We start from the raw sequence: 23,227 nt of genomic DNA on the forward strand, positions 1-23,227 counted from the left end.
GAGCTTGAGTTGCGCTCGATGGATGAAGCGCCAATCCATAGAGCGAGTGGCGGTTCCTCGCTCACACGGAGGCCTCTTCGCAGGTGATGCGGGCACCCTGGTCCAGCAGCTCCTAGGCGATGGAGAAGTCACGGGAGGCTTTCCTAGCGCCCAAGCAGACAGACTGCAGGGGCGTAGACGTCTGTTGGAAGTCGCCCACCGTGTCGCCCGAGAGGTAGGCCTCCATGTCTTCGGTTTCTGCCAACAGACTACTGGGTCTTAACCCAAAAGACCGACCAGCGTCGGCCGTGTCGGCGTTCGCACCGCCCTCTCTTTGTCGGCGTTCCAAGAGCTTCCGTATCTGGTTTCCTTTCCTTCCGCTCTCCTGTGGTGTCGGTGCCATTGAAACATCACATGTCTCTAGTTACCTCCGGCTCCTTGGGGCGGTGGTCCCGTCGTGCGCGCGAGAATATATATATAGTAATGTGAAATAAGGAGCAGTGGGAGCAGTACTATATATATATATATATATATATATATATATATATATATATATAAAGAATCACCGCCCAAGCACTCCGTAGAGATGCTTAACCAGTGAAGCTGAAACGTGCGGCCCCGGTGTTTATCACTGGGTTAATCCCAACGGTACATTAAAGTATTTCTCAGTTATTGGTCACGTCTTTGCGTTTCTTAATGAAGTTACACACACATTCAGCTGCGACGGAGAAAACGACGTCACTGACGGTAAGCCCGCACTCGGCCATTGTCCCATTGCCTCTTGCGATTCTTCAAATTTAATTTGCTTCAAAATTAAATCTGTCCGTCACGGTAAGACCATGAATGGCTCGTACCCCCGTAAACGCGGCCTCCCCATTACGGCGACCGAAGAGAAGTGAAATTCTACGCCGGAATGATGAGCGGAAATGGAACCAGCTGTGGAAGAAGACGACGACGATAAACGGGGGGAGCAGTGGCAGGAGGGGCGCCAACGAGCCAGCTGTGGAAGCAGATGACGACGCTCGAGCCATTGCTGATGATGATAGTTTCTGCGTACAGGTGACAGACGGACAAATCTCATAGTCATATACAGCTTCGCTGGAAAAAACCAGAAAGACAGGTTGCCTTTCTCCATTTTGAATTTCACTTCTCTTCTATCGTCGTAATTGGGAGGCCGCGTATAGTCCGGACTCCCGAGGAGCAATTCGCCTAGGAAGAGTGCCGTCCCGCATGCGCTTGGCGTTTCGTGCGCGATCTTCATCGGTGGTGTTTGCTGCCCGCCGGCGACGACTGCATTCTCGTCTCCCTCCTTGCCGTTGCTCTTCGTAGGCGCGTTGCTCTTCGGCAGTCCGGAATATACGCGAATACGATGGAATCAATATATAATAAAACAGGTGATACGAGAATGTGTGTGCGTACCTATTGTCCCGATGACCACCAACCAAGACAATAAATGTGTTCGTACCTTTGTTCAGAATTCTGTGTCACCTCTGTGTCGTGTGTTCAACGATCATCCACCTTCACAGAGTGGAATGGCTCAGAATTTTTTGGTGAGCCGGGAGCCTTGGATGGTAGTCTAGCTTGAACAGGGGTGAGGGCAAAGGTGCAAGGGAGGCTGAGGCTCAGTTTTTTCCGAAACGAGTGTTCGCAGTAGCTGCAGTAAATATCAACGCACCTTATTGCCCCGCATGCTTTCTTGCCTATTGTTTGATTTCATGTGGTAATCAAGCTATATTCTCACCGGCTTTTTTGTTTCTTCATGATGAGCAGCTCCCGAATGAAAGTAAGCTCGAGTGCGCAAATTTTCTCCCTTTTTTTTGCGCTTGCAGTTGTATAATTGCAACGTCGATGGCAGGGAGGTGATTGGACCAAGTCGTCATTCGGCTGCTGCATTCTGTTGAACTGCCTACTCTGACATCACTGAATGCTATGTCAAATCGCTGCCATTGCACTGATTTAGCTTGGTATCTGCTGCGCTGAGAGAAACACCACGTGAATCAGATACTTTTTGTTGTTTTGCTTCATTCAGATAATCATAATCACGTATTTTTGATGACTTAAAAAAGCAGGTTGCCTATGGACGAATATTTTAATTGAAGTTGAATTTCCCTCTTTATGCACCAAAATAGAGCTTTAGCCTATTGACAATATCACAGCGCTCCAATATGAGACCTACCTTCGCTACATATCGTTGAAGTAACCCATGTCTACATAGATATTCACTGTTCATTGGAACTTACACTTTTCCATGGAATTAACTATTTACTGCCAAGGGATAATAGGTATTTATCATATTTAGAGAAAAAAATACGTGTTAGAATTAGGTGCAACAGAAATTCTGTTGTGCAGGACGCTTTTAGACTTTAAAATTTGATCGTTGAGAGGAAAATTTTTATATTCACGTGCCGGCTGTAACGAGTATAGTAGGTCGCGCGGCGTTGGGCGAAGTGTGCCTTTTGTAGCGTTAGCTACACTGGCCTAGCCAAGCCCGTTTCGCGCGGCACATCAAGAGCCGTGCTGCGCATGCGCAAGGATCAGTGATGTCACACGGCTTGCGCACCGGAGCCACCGGAGCCGGCACCTCTCGCGCACTCCGCCGCCGCCGCGCGCGACTCACCGCTGCCGGTCTGCGCATTCCAGAGGAGTGACGTCGTAGCCGTGGTAGACGCACTGGCGCCGGCGCGCGCTCGCTGTGCAGTCGCCGTCTGACACTGCGCTGGAGCCGCTGCGCTTCTGACTGGCGTTTGCCAGTATGGTGCATAGCCATGGAGAAGGAGAGCGCAAATGCTGCTCAACAGCGCAGAAGAACGGAGAAGCTTGACTCATCGGATCCCGAAGTAGTTGCCTGGCAATTAGCGGTTGAGCGTAGGAGACAACCAGGAAAGCTAAGAATAATCAGCTGAACCTTTGCTAACGCTACGTATATGCTGGCATAGCCGAGCTAAGCCACTGCAACTTTTTTTAATATGTCGAAGGAAACGTGTATCACCAACAGTATTTCTGATGCAAAGGAGGTTCATTCAGGGCGTTAATAAGCTGAAATTCGGGGCTTCCAAATCTTGATGTTCCAAATCTAATAATTTCGTTGTTGTAACCAGCAATTCTTCCGATATTGCGATCGCATTTGTCTTGTTCGAAGAAACCTGCATGACAGAAATATTTAATGTCACCTCCCTCCCTTTTTCGGAGGCCAACATCTTTTTTTCAAGCTCCGTGGTCACACTTTTCCGACACAGAAAGCAGAAGATGACCAGCGAAGTATTAGGATACTACGTTTCGTATAACCTTTCAGGGTCCCAACCCAAGTTTTATATGATAATTCAGGACGCTCACAGTGGTTATAATTGTTCTGAGTAGGAGAAATACATACTATGGTGAACATAAAATATCATGCCTGGATGATTCAGTATCTTTAAAGATATGGGAATCAACTGAATATTTCATTACGCCTGTTCTCGTAGATTTCTGACGTTCACACACGAATAATTTTAGAGTCCACATTAATATCATGTTGATTTATTTAAAGAAAAGCTTCGTAAGCTACGAAGCGAAAAGGGTGAGTGCAACGGTATAACTTAGGAGGAGGCTTAAGCACGAGGTGAACTATGATTTTCCTAATAAAGTACTTCTAAAAAATAGATACGCTTGTCTGAGACAAACCACTTGACTGATTTGAGCAATATTTTTTTTTGCATCTCAAACAAATAGGTTACCTCTAGCAATTATAAGAAGCAAATATCTGATTGAAAACATGTTTTTAACGAAAATCGTTAAATCTCAGTTAGTGAAAAGTATAAAGAGCAAAATTTACAAATTTTATTTCTACACCACAAACAGATATTTCTATCCTGTAAACTGCATTTGCCAGAAGATCACAAGTGGACAAATGTGTTATACATATTTACCGATTACGTGAAACTTCTAAAATGTTTAGCAGTTTTAGCACGAGTCCTCCTCATAAATAAGTAGTATATATCAAAGTTCTGTAAAATACATAAAATTTGTCGACAGTTAGAAACATTACTTGGTACTGTGTACAGAATTGCGGTATTGATTTTATTTCGGCGTTACAGTGTTGTAAATGTTAAACTTGAGTTTTCCTCGATGTTGGAATTTTCAATAATACTTCTTAATGTACCTAAGTCAAATTAAAAATTCACGTATGGCAGCTACTAGATCGTAACGTCTTACTTCAAGTACAATAAAACTTACCAAAGCCAGTGCAGTGGTTGCAGAGAAAAGAAATTTCGCTTTTTCCATGTACTCGGATAGGAACTCCCACGCTGAGCTTTCTCTTAAGTGAAGTGTTCAGATATTGCTTAGCACGGCAATTGCTCGCTGATATTTACGTGCAATAAGAACATCGCGTAGACACTAGGGGGCCTCGTGAGCATATTCCAACACGCTCTCAAACTTTTACATTTATTTACACCGTTCATTACACTTCTCTCGTGGCGCATATGGGGCCTATACAATTTTCTACGTGGAAAATTTGAACGAGAAGAAGGAGAAAAGTCCGCCCATGCGAGTTCACAATGCAACCTGCCACGTCGGCGATGCGTAGTGAAGCCCTGTAGCTTGTTTATGCCAACTCGCCATTGCTCTTTTGTCTTCCTGTCTTGTCATGACGTGAAAATGACTTACCACTTCCCCCCATTTTGAACATATAAAGAATCTATTGTTCATAATGCATCGGTACAATTGATCCCATGGCGCTCTGACGTGGAATTCCACAATGGAAATAATATTAATCTGGAACGCTTGCGCAAGGCTTGTTATTCGCGTTCATGATTGAATTTTCACTATGCCTGGCTGTCGGCTGTATAACTTGGGAGAGATGTCTCCGCGTTCTAATCTTCGTATTCAGTGCTTTCTGCTTGACACCCTCATATACGCTAGATTTAGCAAGACTTACTCTGTAGTCCCAGAGTTCATTACCAGTTCTCGTCAACCATATGTGCAAATTTGTTTCGCAGAGCCGTAAGCCGACTATAAAATTTGTTTTACTTGCTGCGTCAGCGAAATATTAGCCAGTCACACTCAGCCATGAAAATGAACGTCAGACATGCTATCCTGCCTCTGTTCTTTTATAAACCGAGAGGCTATGTCGGCCATGTTCGCTTGACACACTTAATTGCGTGCCACTCTTTCTCTCAGCTAACAGGGTATGGCGTAATTATCAGGTGATTGAGTAAGGTCGGCGAACAACCTACTATACCGTCTGTAGAGTCTAATAAGAGATTTAATTTCAAAACACATGGCTCAGTACATCAGTTAAAAGGCGGCACAGAATTCTCGCTTTGTTTGTTGCAAAAGGCGAAAAAAGAACTTTCGTTGTTGAATATGAAGCAGAAACATAGTATGTTAAAGATTGCAATAAAGGATTTGCTTTCATCACATGCACGACACTTGTCACGTATGTTTAAAAATGACCCTTCAGTAGAGCTCGAGCTCAGAAACAGTCTGGACAAAGCATCACCATGCGGCCTCTGTACGTTGCGTTGGCCATCGCCATTGCTCATGCGTCGTTCGTTTTTTTCCCTGCCTCGGCGAAGGCACAGCACAAGCTTCAGCGTAACTTGACTGATACGTTCGAGGTGAGTAGCCTGTAGGGAATGAGCACAGCTTCCATGTTTTTCAAACCTTGAAATGTTCGTCTTGACAAACCCGGGAATGCATGCTAAGATATTGCAGGTCTGCTTTTCTTGTTGCGCATAACACTTTATTTTGTAGCGTTAGCTACACTGGCCTGGCCAAGCCCGTTTCGCGCGGCACATCAAGAGCCGTGCTGCGCATGCGCAAGGATCAGTGATGTCACACGGCTTGCGCACCGGAACCTCTCGCGCACTCCGCCGCCGCCGCGCGCGACTCACCGCCGCCGGTCTGCGCATTCCAGAGGAGTGACGTCGTAGCCGTGGTAGACGCACTGGCGCCCGCGCGCGCTCGCTGTGCAGTCGCCGTCTGACACTGCGCTGGAGCCGCTGCGCTTCTGACTGGCGTTTGCCAGTGTGGTATAGCCATGGAGAAGGAGAGCGCAAATGCTGCTCAACAGCGCAGAAGAACGGAGAAGCTTGACTCATCGGATCCCGAAGTAGTTGCCTGGCAATTAGCGGTTGAGCGTAGGAGACAACCAGGAAAGCTAAGAATAATCAGCTGAACCTTTGCTAACGCTACGTATATCCTGACATAGCCGAGCTAAGCCACTGCAACTTTTTTATAGAAGCTGTTGTAGGACCCTGCCGTTTTTCACATGTAGGCTACGTGGCTCGGCGGATATTGGCAGCAAGAAAAATTTCCACGATAACTTCGGTAATTATCATAAATATGTTAGATAGCTTCAAAATTATTAGATTTAGGGCGCATGTGATTGCGAAATTGAAGCTGACGTGCAGTGAGATCATGTCTGCATAGCGGAAATTCTAAGGATAGCACAACTTTCGAGATGCACGCCCCACAATATGTATAACAAAATGCCTCAGTGTTCCATTAAGGCTGTCCCGGACTACTGGTAGGACGCTTTTTGAAAATTAATTACTGAAACGGCAATGTACTTGATAGCACATTTTCTTTCTGGAATGCTTATGCGAAAACAAACAAAGCGCTGTATGTCTGTAATGCACAAGAGCTCGCGGTAGCGCTAAACGCCGAAGGCCTGACTAAGCCACACCGCAAGCATTTTCACACGTGTATATTTTGTGTATCTTTTGCCGGTGACTGTATTTCCCCGGCTAGCAACTGGTACAAAGGTATCGCTCGACGCAGGATGCGCCTTCATGCATAGGAACATTATCGATTGTTGTGGCCGATTCTTAAGCGAAATAACCTTGCCTAATCCAATTTCGTGCGCGAAGCGAATAGTGGAACGTAACCGAGCACTAGCGATTACGCTGGAATGTACTACGCTGCAATGTGCTATAGCTGATGCAGTTGGCCCGCAGATCAAACTTTCGACGCCCACCGCGATAACCAAGTGGCTTAGGTGTTTCGCTGCTGAGGGCGTGGTTTCAATGCCGGCCGCCGCGGCCGCATCCCGATGGGGCTGGAATGCAACAATGCTCGGGTACCGTGCATCGGGTACCAAGCATAGAAGCCGCGGCGGTCAAAATATTGCCGAGTCCCTCGCTAGGAGGTGCCTCGTAATCACATCCTGTTTTTCTGAAGTGAAACTCCAAATATAATTAATTTTAGATTACCGTCAACTGTGCACGACGCTATCGCTGGGCTTTGAGTCTCATTTGTATTCCTAGGCTAATAAAAATTTTCACTTGTGACTAACAACTTTGGTACTATCTGGTTATTCACCGTGACTAGAACGTGACGAAATAATTGGTTTGTTATTCAAAACAGAAATAGTCATGTATGGCAGCCAGATGAAAAGAGGATCTATTAGAAAAGAAAAAAAAACTCACATCAGAAGTTCACTGAAGATCTAATGAAACAGGCCGCATTTGTAGAATGTTGTGCTAGCCTTGGCATTGCGCCTAAGCATACATGACTTCACTATCCGTCGGCTTCTCTTTTGGAATGCAACATGTGGCCTTAAGTGACTGATTATGAAATCAATTAGGAGAATTTATCTAAACTATTTAAACTTTGCTTGCTTCTAATGTCCTTCTAGCTACGTTGCTTATCTGGAAAAATGGCAGGGGCATGGCAGTTTCATGTAAAGGAAAGCGTTCGACATACAAAAAAAAAATACCTCGTGTATGCAGCTCTGTGTATTCCAAGGAAAACCCGTTGGAGTGGTGCTTGCTCTCTTACTGAATTATCCATATAGTGATGTGGTAGTGCAAATTCGCATTTTTAAAACTTAGCAATCACTTAAACAATTTGGAAAGTATACTTTTGGCAGATGGCCAGATGACTGAGTAATAATAAGATTCTAGCGTTGAGTACGCCGGAAGGGGCTTAGCGTTATCTACCCACATAATGCAAATACGTCTGGAGTTTTTACATAGCTTTCGCAAACGCTATACAATAAATCCACTGAGCGTTTCTTGTGGTTACAGGCTGAAAATAACTCTTGGTAGCTTTGCAGCAATTTTATCAGCTGTGTACTTGCGTATTAGGCTTTGTATCATATACTCCATCTCGGGAATCCCACATCGTCTGTACACATTGAACGCCTAAGAAATATTGGTTTTTAGTTACTCCCGTCCCAGAGAAGGTCGGTTGTTGCTTATGAGGCTGCAGATTCGTGCGGCCTACAGGTTATGTATCACTTTTATTTGCACAATAAATTATGTATGTACGTGTATTCCTTTTTGCTTTGGTAATATAGCGGGACAGCGATATCTGCGTTTTGAAATCTCTTATATAGTAAGAGGAGAAAGCAAGGGACATTGACACAAAAAGCCATAATCTTGCATATATCCGTTAAAAACACCAGAGTTTCAAGTCCGAAGAGATATTTGGAGTATATTAGTGAAGGCATGATGTGAAATATAACTGCGAGGTGCTCCCATTGTCATTCACTGTATGCCACCCTTAACTCAGTCGTGTGCTGTTGGCGTTCTATGCTCAATATGAGTGGCTACTGCCTGAAAATGTCGTAAAAATTGGAGATATACTCAACACAACGCATGCGAAGTACTACAGTTACGACTGTCTATGAGCCGACACGTGCTTTCCACAGCTAAATGTTAGTTATGACGAAGAGTGCTGCAGTGCTTGGATGCACGAAAGCAAAGTTTCCTTTCCTACAACTGTGAATCCACTCTAGAGGTACGCCTGCTTTTATTGTAAGCGGATGACAGGGCGCATGATTCTGAATTATCTGCATGGTGAACTGAAAATACGAGCCTCCGCGTGCATTGCCATATGTGATCGACACGCAGTTGTATTATGTGAGGCTTCATGCCCTGAACGAGCAACATTTAGCATTTTCGTGCAACACACAGCCGGTAAAGTTCTCATTGCAACTTTAGGTTCTTATATTATATATTATTGCTAGAAGGCAACTATTTCACAAAGCTAGAAGCGGGAAGAAAGGAAACTTGCAATTCAACGCTGGCCACAGCGCATTGATATAAATTTGTCGGTAGTACTAATTGCCTAACTATGAAGACGGGAAAAACAAAAACACCAGTTAAGTATGTGGACCCGCCCTGGTCGCGTATACTGTCTTTTGGCACTGCTGTACTAAGCCTGAGGGAGAGGGAACAAATCCCGGCAGCGGCGGCCGCGTGTCAAAAACGCCCATGTACTGTGCTGAGTGCACAATAAGGAAGCCGAGGTGGTCAAAATCAGTCCACCACTATACGGCATGCTGCAGAATTATATCAATTTTTCGGTGCTCACGAGGGTATCGACGGAAATTTAGGGTGCAGGCTCCTTTCCCGAGCATACGACCCCTGAGGGAAGCCGAACGCCATTCTGGGGTTCGCTTGTGTCCATTTTAAACAGTGGGTGCCCGGCGGTGGTGGGAATCGAACCCACAACCTTCCGCGGCCGAGGCGGGCGCTCTACCACTAGGCCACGGCTGTGGTGTTGGCACGTGAAACCCCAGAATTTAAAACATTTTTAGTAAGCGAAGAAAAAACATGCGCGAATAAGAAGCTATTATTCTCCAGCACACAACATAAGTGCAGTTGAATTGTTGTGTAATATGACGAATATATGTATATATATAACTTTTTTTTTTCAAGTAAAGCTTGTATTGCTTCCCAAGTATCGGCGCTGGTGGTGGTGTTGGTGTCACGCTAAAACCCGGCTGTTCCCAGAGGCGGTGAAAGCTGGCGCGGGGAAAGCTGCGGCGGCGCCGGATCCCGTGATGCGCGTGACCAATCAGGGTCGTTTGGAGTGTCGCGGGGAGGGAAAGGGATGGAAAGGGAGTTGGCGTGCACTTCGCCGGGATTCCCTCATCTGAGATCAGTTTCGGCGCCCGAATGGGATGGCCACGCGTGGTGCGTTCCGCCGAGGAGCAGGCTGCGTTTGAGCAACGGCGCCGCGAACTCGTCAGGGAAAGGGCTCGTGGTCGACCTGCCGATTCTAGCGTGAGGGCTACCGAAGCCTAGGCGAAACGTGAGCGAAGAGCCGCGGACCCCGAGTTGCGGGAGCGCGATGGCGATGGCTCGTTGGCTCCGCTCGGTTAGCGCTCGTACTCGTGCTGGGCACGCGCTCGTGCCACTGCTCCCGCGCGCGTTTCACGAAACTATCAGCATCAGCATTGGCTCGAGCGTCGTCGTCTTCTTCCTCAGCAGGCTCATTGGCGCCCCTCGGTTAGCGCTCGTACTCGTGCTCGGCCCGCGTTCGTGCCACTGCTCCCGCGTTCGTCGTTGTCGTCTTCTTCCATATCTGGCTGCGTGGCCGCAAATCATTCCGGCGTACAATTTCACTACTCTTCTGTCGCCGTAATGGGGAGGCAAAGCTTGCACTAGGCCGCGCAAAACTCGAGGCACAACGAAGCTGTCCGACGGATTGCGTCTCCTGGTAGTAGCTAGGTTGGACTTGGCTATGTCGAGGTTGAACGAGGTTGTATCTAGGTTGAACTTGGTAGCAGCTAGGTTCGGCCTCGGCTATGCCTGAGTTGAACTTGGTTATGCCAGGTATCTCTTAGGTTATGACGCAATCGATCGGCCAGCTTCGCTGTGTCTCGAGCTTTAATTGTGTGGCCTTGTGCAAGCTTTGCTGTCTTGTTTTTAACCAAAAGAACTACTGTAGCTCACTGTACGTATATGCGAGTTTCCGAGCTGCTCCAACTTCTAAAATCAGCCCTTTCAAAAGTTATTACAGCGAAGCTGTTATTCGCTATGCTCTTGCGCTTTGTGTGCGTAAGCAAAAAAAGATGGCTGCCACCCCAGAGCTCAGGACCAGCCAATCCTGGTGGTAATAACGGTGATAAAAACATTTCGCCGGTTATGCACCAGTTGCGTTTCATTGCGAGAGGTGTCAAAACGTATTGTGATAAAAAATATTGTGATAAAAAAAGTAAAACAGCAAGAGACACTGCTTAGTATAGGTAGCGGTTTGACGTCACGGGCTCTATAGGCAAATCACGTAACCTTATCTCAGTTTCCTTCCACCCATGCAATGGGTAGGCCGCGTGCGTTGAGGACTGCGGAAGAGCAGTGCGCGTACGAAGAACGCCGTCGTGAACAGAAGCGGGAATGTGCGCGGCGACGGTGGGCGGCACGTAATACGAACGAAGATCGTGCCGCAAACGCCAAGCGTATGCACCTTTGGTTGGATCACCCCTACCGACTCCTCTCCCATCGTAATTGTGGGTGATTTCAACGTGGACGTGTCTCGGCCAGACGGAAAGTGGTTTGGGGCGTTTCTCTTCGAAAGGTGCGGCATTCAATGTTACACAAACATTAGTGTGCCCACGACGCGTCATCGGTCATGTATAGACCTTATATACAGCTCCGCTGGTCATTCACCCTCACAGAGTGGAATGGATCTGAGTTTTCTTTCTCTGCCAACAAAACAATAAATATACACGCGTTGCTAAACAATGCAATATACCTTCCATTGGATGTGTTGCGTAAAATTCGTGCCCAGAAATGGAGCTAGCATGGTACTTTTTTTTGCTTTATTAGCTAGAATCTAGTGAGAGAATACTGACTAGTGTGACACCATTCCTCGCTTGCCAAAGCGGCACAAGAGAGAGATTCTGAGATAGAAACGCGATTCAACATTTATTCCGAGTTTTGTTCTTGTGACAGGGAAGCCTTTATCAGTCTATTCAGTGTATTCGCACTTTCATTTTGGTATTATTCCCTCTACTTTTAAACCACATGCATGACAAGCAAGAGTGCTCTTGGGCTCGGCTACGGCTCGGCATTTATTGCATTGAGAAGTATATTGCAGCTTGATTGAGAACACGCACAAGCGGTAAGTGGTCGTGTGTTCTAGAAGGAGCGCGATGTTACAACAGTTCGCTTTCCGAACCAGGTCGCAGTTTGTGCTACCTTTTTTTCCCAGCAGTGTTTCGCTTTGTAGCGTGAGTCTCCGTTTTCAAAGGTAGTGCCAATGCACCCGAGAAAATGAACAGCCAATTCGAATCCACGGGGCAGGCCTTCAGGGACAACTCGGAGCTGCAGAGGCGAAAACGAAACAAAACACCATTCTACATGAGTTCTGGGAAGCCGCGAAGCAGCGGCAGTAAAAGCAGGACGTGTATCGCTTCAATCGCGACGTCTGGTCACGTTAATGTTGACCCCTGTGTGTGCATGCGCGCATTTTAGAGCGAAATCTCTACTACACCATGTACGCAAGCTCATTCATCGCGTCGCGAGGAGCTTGAACCGCCGGAGCGCGGGTGTGGCAGGTGTGACGTCACGCCACGTGATCCGCTGTGGAGAGGCGTCGCAGCTGCGATCCCTCGGAGCCTCGCCGCTGCGATACCACGCGACTAGGCGAGGGTTTAACGGCTGCTACGCCGGCGCATGGTCGCTCAGTCTCGCCATGGATGGCACGCCGCTTGGGCTGTCTGTGCGTGTGCTTCAGCGCAAGCGACAGGCTGAATCAAATTACCCACTAGATATAGCTGGACGGCAGGCTGCGAAATCTCAAGCAAAGTTCGCTGCTGAGACACCGGAGCAAAGGGAGGCCAGATTAGTACGGTACAGAGAAGCTTACCAAGCGCGGAAGCGTGCTCTAATGAAAACCTGTCGGCATAGTCTTTACCAAACCAAGCCAAGCACACCTTTCGCTCATGATAACTAGGTTTACAAGAGCTAAATCTCAGCATTTTTTTGCAGCTGTTCGACAAGTTCCCTTACGTTGTGCTGGTGTACAGTTCAGGCGACGATCCGGAATTTCAATGCCTGACGAACAAGCGAACTGAATTGGACATGATCGCTAAGAAAGCCACGTACGTCTGGATGTTCAAAGGCCATAACGGCAGCGAGAGGTAAGTACTTCCTCATTTTAAGCTATTAGCGATTAGTAAATTTGGGTAGAATGACCTATTTACTTAATGTATAACTTAACTGAAATGGGGACGATTTAACACAAATGTACACGTTAAACTGGATAATTGTTTGAGAAGACTAGGCCTTCGTAAGCCTCTCTTCACAAATACTGGAATACTTGAATACATGCAGGAATATGCGGAAATGTCAATGATCGCGCTTTCCTAGTCCTGGAAGGCTATTTACGGCTGCAATGCCTATTTTGTTTTACTACCCGGGTAATATGAACTTCGCCTCTTGTGCAGAAAAAATCTTGCTTTGCATTTATCGGCGGGCGACGCACCGGACAAGGCAGTCTTTACCTTCAATAATGGTAAGTACCCCACTATTTGCTGCCTATATTCTCTTAAGCACCAAACTTCACTTCAATATGGGACATCTTGAAATATTTCTGACTGTTATCAGTCATAGCGGCGGGAAATGAAGCAACTTCGTAACGTACCATAGAGCCCTCAGGTTCTCTTAAACTTAACATCAATGAATCTTAAACATAACTTCAACAAATCTTTTTAACGCCAACTTGGGTCACTGATCATGTACCATGGGTATTCGCCAATCTTCCATGAAAAAAAAATTCTTCAAAATTTATCTGGTGCTGGGTGGAAACGAACCCGTCACATATATATTCAAGGCGTATTCACACAGGCGCCACGCGTGGACTTCACCACAGTGCCGCGAGATGGCCGAGCGGGTTTAGTGAGAAGCGCGAGAGAGAAGCCCGGCTGCATACACGCTTCATGCGTGACGCGTTTTAGTGGTTGTGAATGTGTCTCTAGTGCTAATCGAATTACATTGTACATGCATCGTTAGATGGCTTCTCCCTAATTTTTTCTAAAATAGTACAGTTCTATTGCTGTAGGTAACGCGACTACGGATGTGTATCTTGCAGACACCGAACACGCCATGGTTGCCCACTTCGTGTACACGGACTATAAAGACTGCGTCATTGTGGAGATTCCCTACCACGGAGACCGTAAGAAAGAATTCCTAGGTGTCCTTACCTATCGCCTAAGAGGCGCGAAGGCGAAAGCCTTGTAAAGCCTACTGTAATTCACCTTAATCCTCCTTAATACAGACGAGTCCACCTTAATACATCTAAATCATCCTTCATCCCCCTTAATCAACCTCAATCCAACCTAACCCACCTCAATACACCCTAACCCACTATAATCCACCCTAATCCGCTTTTATCCTACTTCATAGACCTTAACCGACCATCACCCACCTTAATCTAACTTAATCTCCATTATCCTCCTTATTACACCTTACTCCACTTTAATCAACCTTAATCCACCCTTCAGTAGAGATACCAGTAGTCATAGAGGCATTGCGTATTCAAGGGGTACAGGAGGCATACGTGAATATCTTAGCAAAAATCTACAAGGATTCCACAGCTACCTTAGTTCTCCACAAGAAAAGTAGAAAGATACCTACCAAGAAAGGGGTGAGGCAAGGAGACACAATCTCTCCAATGCTATTCACTGCATGCTTAGAAGAAGTATTCAAGCTCTTAGACTGGGAAGGCTTAGGAGTGAGGATCAACGGCGAATATCTAAGCAACCTTCGGTTTGCAGATGACATTGTTCTATTCAGCAACAATGGAGACGAATTACAACAAATGATTGAGGACCTTAATCGAGAAAGTGTAAGAATTGGGTTGAAGATGAATATGCAGAAGACAAAGATAATGTTCAATAGCCTGGCAAGGCAACAAGAATTCAGGATCGCCAGTCAGCCTCTAGAGTCTGTAAAGGAGTATGTTTATCTAGGTCACTTACTCACAGGGGACCCTGATCACGAGAAAGAAATTTGCAGAAAAATAAAATTGGGATGGAGTGCATACGGCAGGCATCGCCAAATCCTGACTGGGAGCTTACCAATATCGTCGAAAAGAAAAGTGTACAATCATTGCATTCTACCGGTTCTAACATATGGGGCAGAAACTTGGTGGTTAACAAAGACGCTCGAGAACAAATTAAGGACCGCACAAAGAGCGATGGAACGAAAAATCTTAGGAGTAATGTTAAGAGACAGGAAGAGAGCGGTGTGGATCAGAGAACAACGGAGGATAGCCGATCTTCTAGTTGACATTAAGCGGAAGAAATGGAGCTGGGCAGGCCATGTAATGCGTAGGATGGATAACCGGTGGACCATTAGGGTTGCAGAATGGATACCAAGAGAAGGGAAGCGCAGTCGAGGACGGCGGAAAACCAGGTGGGATGATGAAGTTAGGAAATTTGAAGGCACAAGTTGGAATACGCTAGCGCAAGACAGGGGTAATTGGAGATCGCAGGGAGAGGCCTTCGTCCTGCGGTGGACTTAAATATAGGCTGCTGCTGATGATGATGAATCCACCCTAATCCTCCATCATTGACCTTAATCCACCTTTATCCTCCTTAATCGACCTTAATCCCATTACTAATGAGTCATTAATTAACTTTGCTAATCATTAATAACCTCTTCTACACTGCTGGACTTTGGTTCACTTCTGGCCTTCCTTGGGTAACGTGGCTTTCAATACCTCACAACCCGTCTTGCAACAGAGATCTAAGGCTTTCGCCTTAAAATTAACGGTACATTCATCATCATCAGCCTATATTTATGTATACTGCATGACGAAGGCATTTCCCTGTGATGTCCAATTACCCCTGTCTTGCGCTACCTGATTCCAACTTGCGCCTTCAAATTTCCTAACTTCATCGCCCCACCTAGTTTTCTGCCGTGTTCGGCTGCGCTTCCCTTATCTTGGTATTCATTCTGTAACTCTAATGGTCCACCGGTTATCGGTCCTACGCATTACATGGCCGGCCCAGCTCTACTTTTTCCGCTTAATGTCAAATAGAATATCGGCTATTTCCGTTTGTTCTCTGATCCACACCACTCTCTTCCTGTTTCTTAACGTTAGGCCTAGCATTTTTCGTTCCATTGCTCTTTGTACGGTCTTTATCTTGTTCTTGAGCTTCTTTGTTAACCTCCAAGTTTCTGCCCCAGATGTTAGCACCGGTAGAATGCAATGATTGTACACTTTTCTTTTCAACGACGCTGGTAATCTCCCAGTCAGGATTTGGTAATGCCCGCCGCATGCACTACAGCCCAATTTTATTCTCCTATAAATTTATTTCTCATGATCAGGGTCCCATGTGAGTAATTGACCTAAATAAACGTACTTCTTTACAGGCTCTAGAGGCTGACTGGAAATCCTGAATTCTTGGTCCCTTTCCAGGCTATTGAACATTTTATTTGTCTTCTACATATTAATATTCAACCCCACTCTTACACTTTCTCGGTTCAGGTCCTCAATAATTTGCTGTAAATCGTCCCCATTGTTGCTGAATAGGACAATGTCATCTGCAAACCGAAGGTTGCTGAGATATTCGCCGTTGTTCCTCACTCCTAAGCCTTCCCAGTCTAAGAGCTTGAAAACTTGTTCTAAGCGTTGCGTACTTCTTCTCTACATGGCCTGCCCAGCTCCATTTTTTTCTTAATCTCCATTCGAATATCGGCTATTCTAGTTTGATCTCCGATTCACAACACTCTCATATATACATATATTTATGCATTAGCGTTCACTAAATGTCTCCTCCGCGGATATAGTTTTCCACTCCGAAAGCGTTGATTCTGTTTTATTACAGCTTGACAGTTCTACCTGACACACGTGTCTGGGTTGTCGTGACTGATAGGATGGCTCTTTCGGCCAAAGAACACATATTCAGATGGACCAATCTTAGGCTCTCATTACTATTTAAGATGGACTTCGCAAGATATAGTTTACGTCGGCACTAAAAGATTGCTTTAATTCAGGCGAGCGCTTGATAAACTGCATTGGAGAAGGCGTGAACAGTGAGTCACCATTGCCAGCGACCACACTGCAAGGCTTGAACACTTTGAAGATGCGTCTGACAGTGCGACGCTGCAATGCAGTTGAGCCATAGAAGGCACAGAAATTTGGCTACAACTTTGCAATAGGTTGCAATGTGAATGGTCATCATCATCATCAGCATATATTTATGTCCACTGCAGGACGAAGGCATCTCCCTGCGATCTCAAATTACCCCTGCCTTGCGGTCGCTGATTCCAACTTGCGCCTGCAGATTTCCTAACTTCACCCCACCTAGTTTTCTGCCGTCCTTGACTGCGGTTCGCTTCTCTTGGTATCCAATCCGTAACTGTAATTGTCCACCTGTTATCCATTTCTGACATGGACCTGCCCGGCTCCATTTTTTCCTCTTAAACCTTTAACTGGCAGGATAAGAAAGACGACCTAGAATGGTTTTATTACTTTAGTTCTTCTTTACTTTGCTCAAATACAAATCAATTGGAATATTAAACGGTTCTCTAAAAACTAATAGAGATAAAGTGGGTCAAAATTATTGTTGACCAGGTGGTGACCGGTATATGTACGAGTATGACCCAAAACTGGCCTCTAGCACTTGCTTTGGCAAGGCGAGTGTATGTTCTTGGAGTTAAGAACCTATGAAGTTAAGAAATAAGAGCTTGCTTAAAAAAGAAAAAAAAAAAAAAACAGTTCGCATTGGCGTGAATATGACCCCCACGGGCACTAATAAGATAACGACGAAGCCTTCACGTTTTGTGACCAATACATCTGCTACTGCTTACGTTTGACATTGACATTTTATTGAATACCACAGTTGAGCAGGGGCATAAATAAAGGTAAATTAAAAGGCACAGACTAATATTTGAATTTCTCTAGTTTTTTGCAGATGCGTTTGTTAGGTCAATAATATTGTTGAGCTGCCAGTTAAAAGGTTAACTGTGTTGCGTACCGACTGCCAGATTAGGCAAGTAACACTCAAAAGAAGAAAAAAAAAACACAATAATAAAGACTATGGCAGAAGCCATCTTAGGCGATGGTCGATGTCAATGGCAGCTTTCACGTGTAACGCTGCTGTCTATCGCCATGCCATTCTGTTATCTACGGCAAGCTTTGTCGCGGCAACAGCCGACCCGCTAATGCGGTACCGATCCACACCGAGTGAGGCCTAACATTTTTCATTCCATCGCTCGTTGTCCTGTCCTTAACTTGCTCTCAAGCTTCTTTGTTACCCTCCAACATTCTGACCCATATGTTGGCACCGGTTGAGTGCAATGATTGTACACTTTTCTTTTCAACGACAGTGGTAAGCCCCCCTCCCACTCAGGATTTGGCAATGTCTGCCGTATGTACTGCAACCCAATTTTATTCTTCTCTAAATTGCCGTCTCACGATCAGGATCCCCTGTGAGTAATTGACCTATATAAATGTACTCCTTTACAGAATCTAGAGCCTGACTAGCGATCCTGAATTCTTGTTCTCTTGCCAGGCTATTGAACATTATATTTGTCTTCTGCATATTAATCTTCAACCCCGCTCTGACGCTTTCTCTGTTAAAGTCCTCGATGGTTTGTTGTAATTCGTCCACATTGTTGCTGAATAGGACCACGTCATCTGCAAACCTAAGGTGGCTGAGATATTCGCCGTTGATCCTCACTCCTAAGCATTCCCAGTCTTGCATAGTTCTAAGCATGCAGTGAATAGCATTGGGGAGATTGCGTCTCCTTGCCTGACCCCTTTCTTTACAGGTAACTTTGTACTTTGCTTGCAGAGAACCAAGGCAGATGTGGAATCTTTGCAGATATTTGCCAAGATATTCACGTGTGTGAATTGTAGTGGGCAATATCTAATTTCAGAAGGCGACTAGAATTTCCTGGGAATGATTGGAATTGGAACAGCTTATTTGAGTGGTTCTTCTTCGCTTTATTTTTTTCAGAAAGGGAATACTCGCAACTCCAACAAGATGTTTGAGCGGTAATTTTAATTGAGTTCAATTTTAATATGTGCACTTATCTAAATTCATAGAAAATGTAAAGCTAAATCATGCGCAGAAGAGACAATTGTAGATGTCATCCCAGATTAGGAATCATAATGCCATATTGCGCGATACTCGTTCGTTCTTAAATGAGAATGAGAAATGCGCAGAACGTCCAGAAGACAAATGCTTTTACGAGAGCCAGATAAGATAGTTACAACTGCTGTGGCGCGTCATACTTAGTGCGATTCCACAATTCTCTGAGCTCTCTCCTCAATAAATTTTTTATAGAGACCTCTATACACTTCTTAAACTATGATTAACGCCTCTATTAACGTGAGTATAACAGAATATTTTTAGGAGGGTACTAAGGTTATTCAAAGCGAGGGCTCTAACCCGCTCGGTGAGGCAACGACCGCCTTTTACTAATCGAAATAATTACACATTATGAAGGAATTTTATAATACACACGATCTGAGCAGTTAAAAACATTTCGATTTTAGCTTATGCAGCCTTTCCATTGTGGGGCAATGGAACTCGTTCTCATACAACTGTTGAAGCCTTCTCTGATGCGTATTATCAAGCACTGGCCCGAAAATTCATTTTGATCCCATTCATCGGTTAGCATTGGAGTAACAAAGTGGAAAAAGTGTGTGTCTTTGAAGTGGGCGAATCCGGTCACGTGGGCAAGGTAGAAAGGGAATTGGAGGGCCTAGAAGAGCATGTATGTGTGTACATGCATATATATATATATATATATATATATATATATATATATATATATATATATACAGGGTGTTTCAGCGAACACTTTCAAAATTTATTTAAGGTTGCCTGTGGCAGATAGCCCAATTCTAGTTAATGATCTGGTCTACTCGAAGAGGCTGACATTGCTTGCACAAAAAATGAAATGCATAATCGACTAATTAACAAAATTTTGGTAATTAAGTTTTTATCTAATTACCTGAATATTGCAATTTACAAATTGTAGCCGTGGAGTTCGCAAGGCGGATTCACTTATAATTAATTCTCAGGATGACACCAGTTTCGAGATATGAATTCCCGAACTTTGCGGAGAAATGCATTGGCGTTCCAGTTAATTTTCTGCTTCATTGTATAAAGCGACGTTTTGTTAAGAACCTAACTGGAACGCCAATGCATTTATCTGCAAAGTTCGGGAATTAATATCTCGACACTGGTGTCATCTCGAGAATTCGTTCCAAGTGGATCCGCCTTGCGCACTCCACGGCTACAATTTGTAAATTGCAATATGGGCCACCAGGTAATTAGTTAAAAACTTAAGTAGTAAATTTCTGTTAATTATTTGATTATCAATTTCAATTTTCTGTGCATGTGATGTCCGCCTCTTCGAGTAGACCAACTCATGAACTATAATTGTGCTATCTGCCACAGGCAACCTTTAAGAATTTTTGAAAGTGTTCGCTGAAACACCCTATATATATATATATATATATATATATATATATATATATATATATATATATATACAATTCAGCGTTGTAGTGAACCTTAAATAACCCCAAGCGGTCAAAATTAATCTGGAGCCCTCCACTTCTCATAATCACAACTGGTTTTATGTCATCACTATAGAAATACTGCACAGTGCACGAGAAACAAGATTCGGGGCCTTGCGCTTTGTGGTGCTCATATGCATGTGGGAGTGTGCATCAACGAACGAGTCAAGTTTGGAGCTCACGAGTCAGTGATACACAACATAGATGCGCTGAAAAAATATAAATATTCAATGTGCAACGCACTCTGTTGTTTGCTCACTGTCGTGGAGGTATAATTTAGTGTTTTTACTAAGACCGACCATTAGCGAATACCGACCAGGGCTTGATGCAGTGAACAGTGCTTTTGTTATCAACAGAATGCCAGCTTTGGGTTGCAAAGGAAGTGAAAGAAAACGTTCCTCAGCACTGCTTGGATCATCTCGAAGATATTTGTGATGTATCTGAGGAAGAGTACTCGAAAGAGCTTTGCCAGAATGACGTGGACGACCTTTGAAGGGCGAAGAGAAAGAAAGCACTGTGTCCGGCTACTGTGCTTGGATATGCGCAAATATTTCTCGTAAATAAAAGCGCTATGCATCTCTGATTCAAAGCCACACGTGTTCTGCTTCCCACATGGGAAGATAATTGACACATGAATTTTCTTTCAACCTGTACTTCTTTGTTCTCTGATTTGGTAAGTCAGAACACACAAGCTCGGCATGTACAACTGCGGCATTGACGCCCTTGGAGCGAAAAATATTCTTAATATCCTGAATACTCTCTTTACGCCAGATTTTGAGGGCACTTCAAGGCAAACCTTCTCGATGTAATCACATCATACCGCGATCGTAGGAACACTATGTTGTTCAAAACTTTGATGTTTAGTGGCGATTTTGTAAACAATTTCAATGAACGTGCTGCCGCAAGAATTTTTTTCGAAGGAGTGTTATAGCCGAAGTGCTGTCACAGCCACATGTACGCGGTTCCGCACTCGTTCTCACGGCTATCTTCTTAAGACATTACTGCTTCCGTGTGTAAACTCCCGCTGCGCAGATGTGAGCCCAACGTATCTATCTTGCTAAACATGTTGTTTCTGGCACATAGTACGGAACATGAAAACTTACCTCTAGCCCTTTTTTTCATGTTCTGTACGTTACTCCAGAAACATGCTTGGAAGCATAGACACTCACTAGCCGAAGAACAAGTTCTTCTGGTGTAGCAATCTTCTTCCAGTTACATTGGCTCCACACTGTTCGTCTGTACAGTGTTGGATCTGTGTCCCATGCTCATGCAGAGTTCGCCTATTGCATTGAAGGAACATGGGACATGGACCCTCCAGAATAAATGTGCGGTCAAACTAAGGCGAATGTCCGCCGATTGTGGTGCAGGAGACAGTGGTTGTTACATTGCGTCCACTTGAAGTATGAAAAAATGGTCTTTCCAGAAGCCGCGCCTGCGGTGCGTAGTCGAAGCAAAGTCCTAAAGAAAAAGTACATTTCATTGTCTCACTACAACGCCACCTCTTTGTTATACTCACAGTAATCTTAGCCAAACGCCAACTTTCACTTCACTTTTGGCTGTGCTTACGCGGCTACACTTATAATTCTGCTGCAGATATTGAAGCCTGCGTCTGGGCTATTCATCGTTTTTACAACTTGTCGGAAGAAGGTACCGCACTGTCGCTATAAGTACTGTTACAGCACGGTGTTAGATACGGACCATTAAACAGCATCGGCCAAGTTCTTCGACCGCAACCACTCGCCGCCTAATTCCGATCTTGATGCGCGTGTACCGTACCCGTCAAAAGGATTGGCAACCCTACCCTCGCGTGAGTGCATGAAGCTTTGGCTCCCCCTGCGTGACGCTTCCCGAAATACCTCTGAAAGTTGGCACGGTTCGAAAACGTTGACCCCGTCCCCACCCGTCCCCTCCAGCTGAGCGCCTACCAAGCGACATTAGAGCCATCGGAGCGTCCCCATTGGCCGGAAATAACGCAACTTGCACAGGCCTATACGATTGGCTGAAAATGACGTGACCCTGATGGACTGAAGCGGTTATAAGCCAGAGAAAGATCGAGAAGAGAGAGACGTTCTTCTTGCCTCGTGCCGCAGCGTCAGATTTGCTGCCTGCCGTAACGATGACTCTTTTGCTGTTATTAAAGACTATAGTCTGTAAAACTATGTCGGTCTAGCTGTATGTCTATCACTCGATTCAACCGCCCAGCCAAAACCGATTCAACCGTCCGGCTAAAACCAATCAAGCTACTAGCACTGGTGGCACGGGGTCATACACGTCAACATTATACTGCGCAAAGGAAACCTCAGGGCTATTTGAGGCAAAATATATGTACATAAACGTGATCCGCAGCGTGAATTTAATTAGGAACACACATGGAACTGGTTTTTACGTTAGTAAATGAAAAATCAACGCGTTAGAAATGGTGTCGAGGAGACGCTAGGCGTTAAAAACAAGCCGTCTGAAGCCGTGGCTCTGTAGCCGGCTTTAAGCAAACGGTCCCAACAGATTGCGCGAGAGCAGGGCGAACGCGGGCAATTTGAATTGAATTCAGCAAAGTCTGCATTGCATCCATCATGGGAGGAGTGAGACGGGAGGCAAAAGCGTAAGGGGGGGGGGAAGGGGTGAGAAGAGAGGGTGTTACGTACCAGGGGCAGCAGAAGACTTTCGTCTTTCAACGTCGTCTCACGTATGCAATTTGTGTATTAGATGGAGTAGTCTTAGATTAAATTCTGCGTGCCTGATTGCTTGTTTAGAGAGCTTGTAATCGCGAGACACTGGCACCGCTGATATTTAAGTAAAGCAAGTGTTACGAAGCTCTACCAAAGAGGGCCCGCTTTGCTTGGGCCCGCTTGGCAATCAAGGCACAGAACAGTGTGCCTTGAATTTTGTATCATGTTTTTTAAATATAATGCGTACAAATGAACCTATGTATAATTAATTACTGTTTACCGAGAGAAGTAGCGCCGAGTGTGGTTGGCAGTGTTCGGTAACG

The 23,227-nt window shown here is 45.1% G+C and overlaps 1 protein-coding gene across 1 annotated transcript; it reads left to right on the plus strand.

Moving 5' to 3' along the window:
• The first annotated feature begins 5,418 nt into the window (after positions 1-5,418).
• Positions 5,419-20,824, plus strand: LOC119462320 (uncharacterized). Its single transcript, XM_049655135.1, has 5 exons — positions 5,419-5,576; positions 12,684-12,835; positions 13,142-13,209; positions 13,786-13,869; positions 20,595-20,824. Exons 1-5 carry the CDS (start codon positions 5,460-5,462, stop codon positions 20,729-20,731), a joined length of 558 nt encoding a protein of 185 aa, XP_049511092.1. The 5' UTR covers positions 5,419-5,459; the 3' UTR covers positions 20,732-20,824.
• Positions 20,825-23,227: the final 2,403 nt, after the last annotated feature.

The sequence above is a fragment of the Dermacentor silvarum genome, chromosome 8 (genome assembly GCF_013339745.2).
Source record: "Dermacentor silvarum isolate Dsil-2018 chromosome 8, BIME_Dsil_1.4, whole genome shotgun sequence".
NCBI classification, from domain to species: Eukaryota; Metazoa; Arthropoda; class Arachnida; order Ixodida; family Ixodidae; genus Dermacentor; species Dermacentor silvarum.

Bases quoted from the DNA above. Each gene is read 5' to 3' on its own strand.
- LOC119462320 (XM_049655135.1), top strand. From the start codon at position 5,460: ATGCGGCCTCTGTACGTTGCGTTGGCCATCGCCATTGCTCATGCGTCG. The intron at 13,210-13,785 runs GTAAGTACCCCA...TGTATCTTGCAG, and splicing joins AGTCTTTACCTTCAATAATG to ACACCGAACACGCCATGGTT. The intron at 13,870-20,594 runs GTAAGAAAGAAT...TGTTATCAACAG, and splicing joins GATTCCCTACCACGGAGACC to AATGCCAGCTTTGGGTTGCA.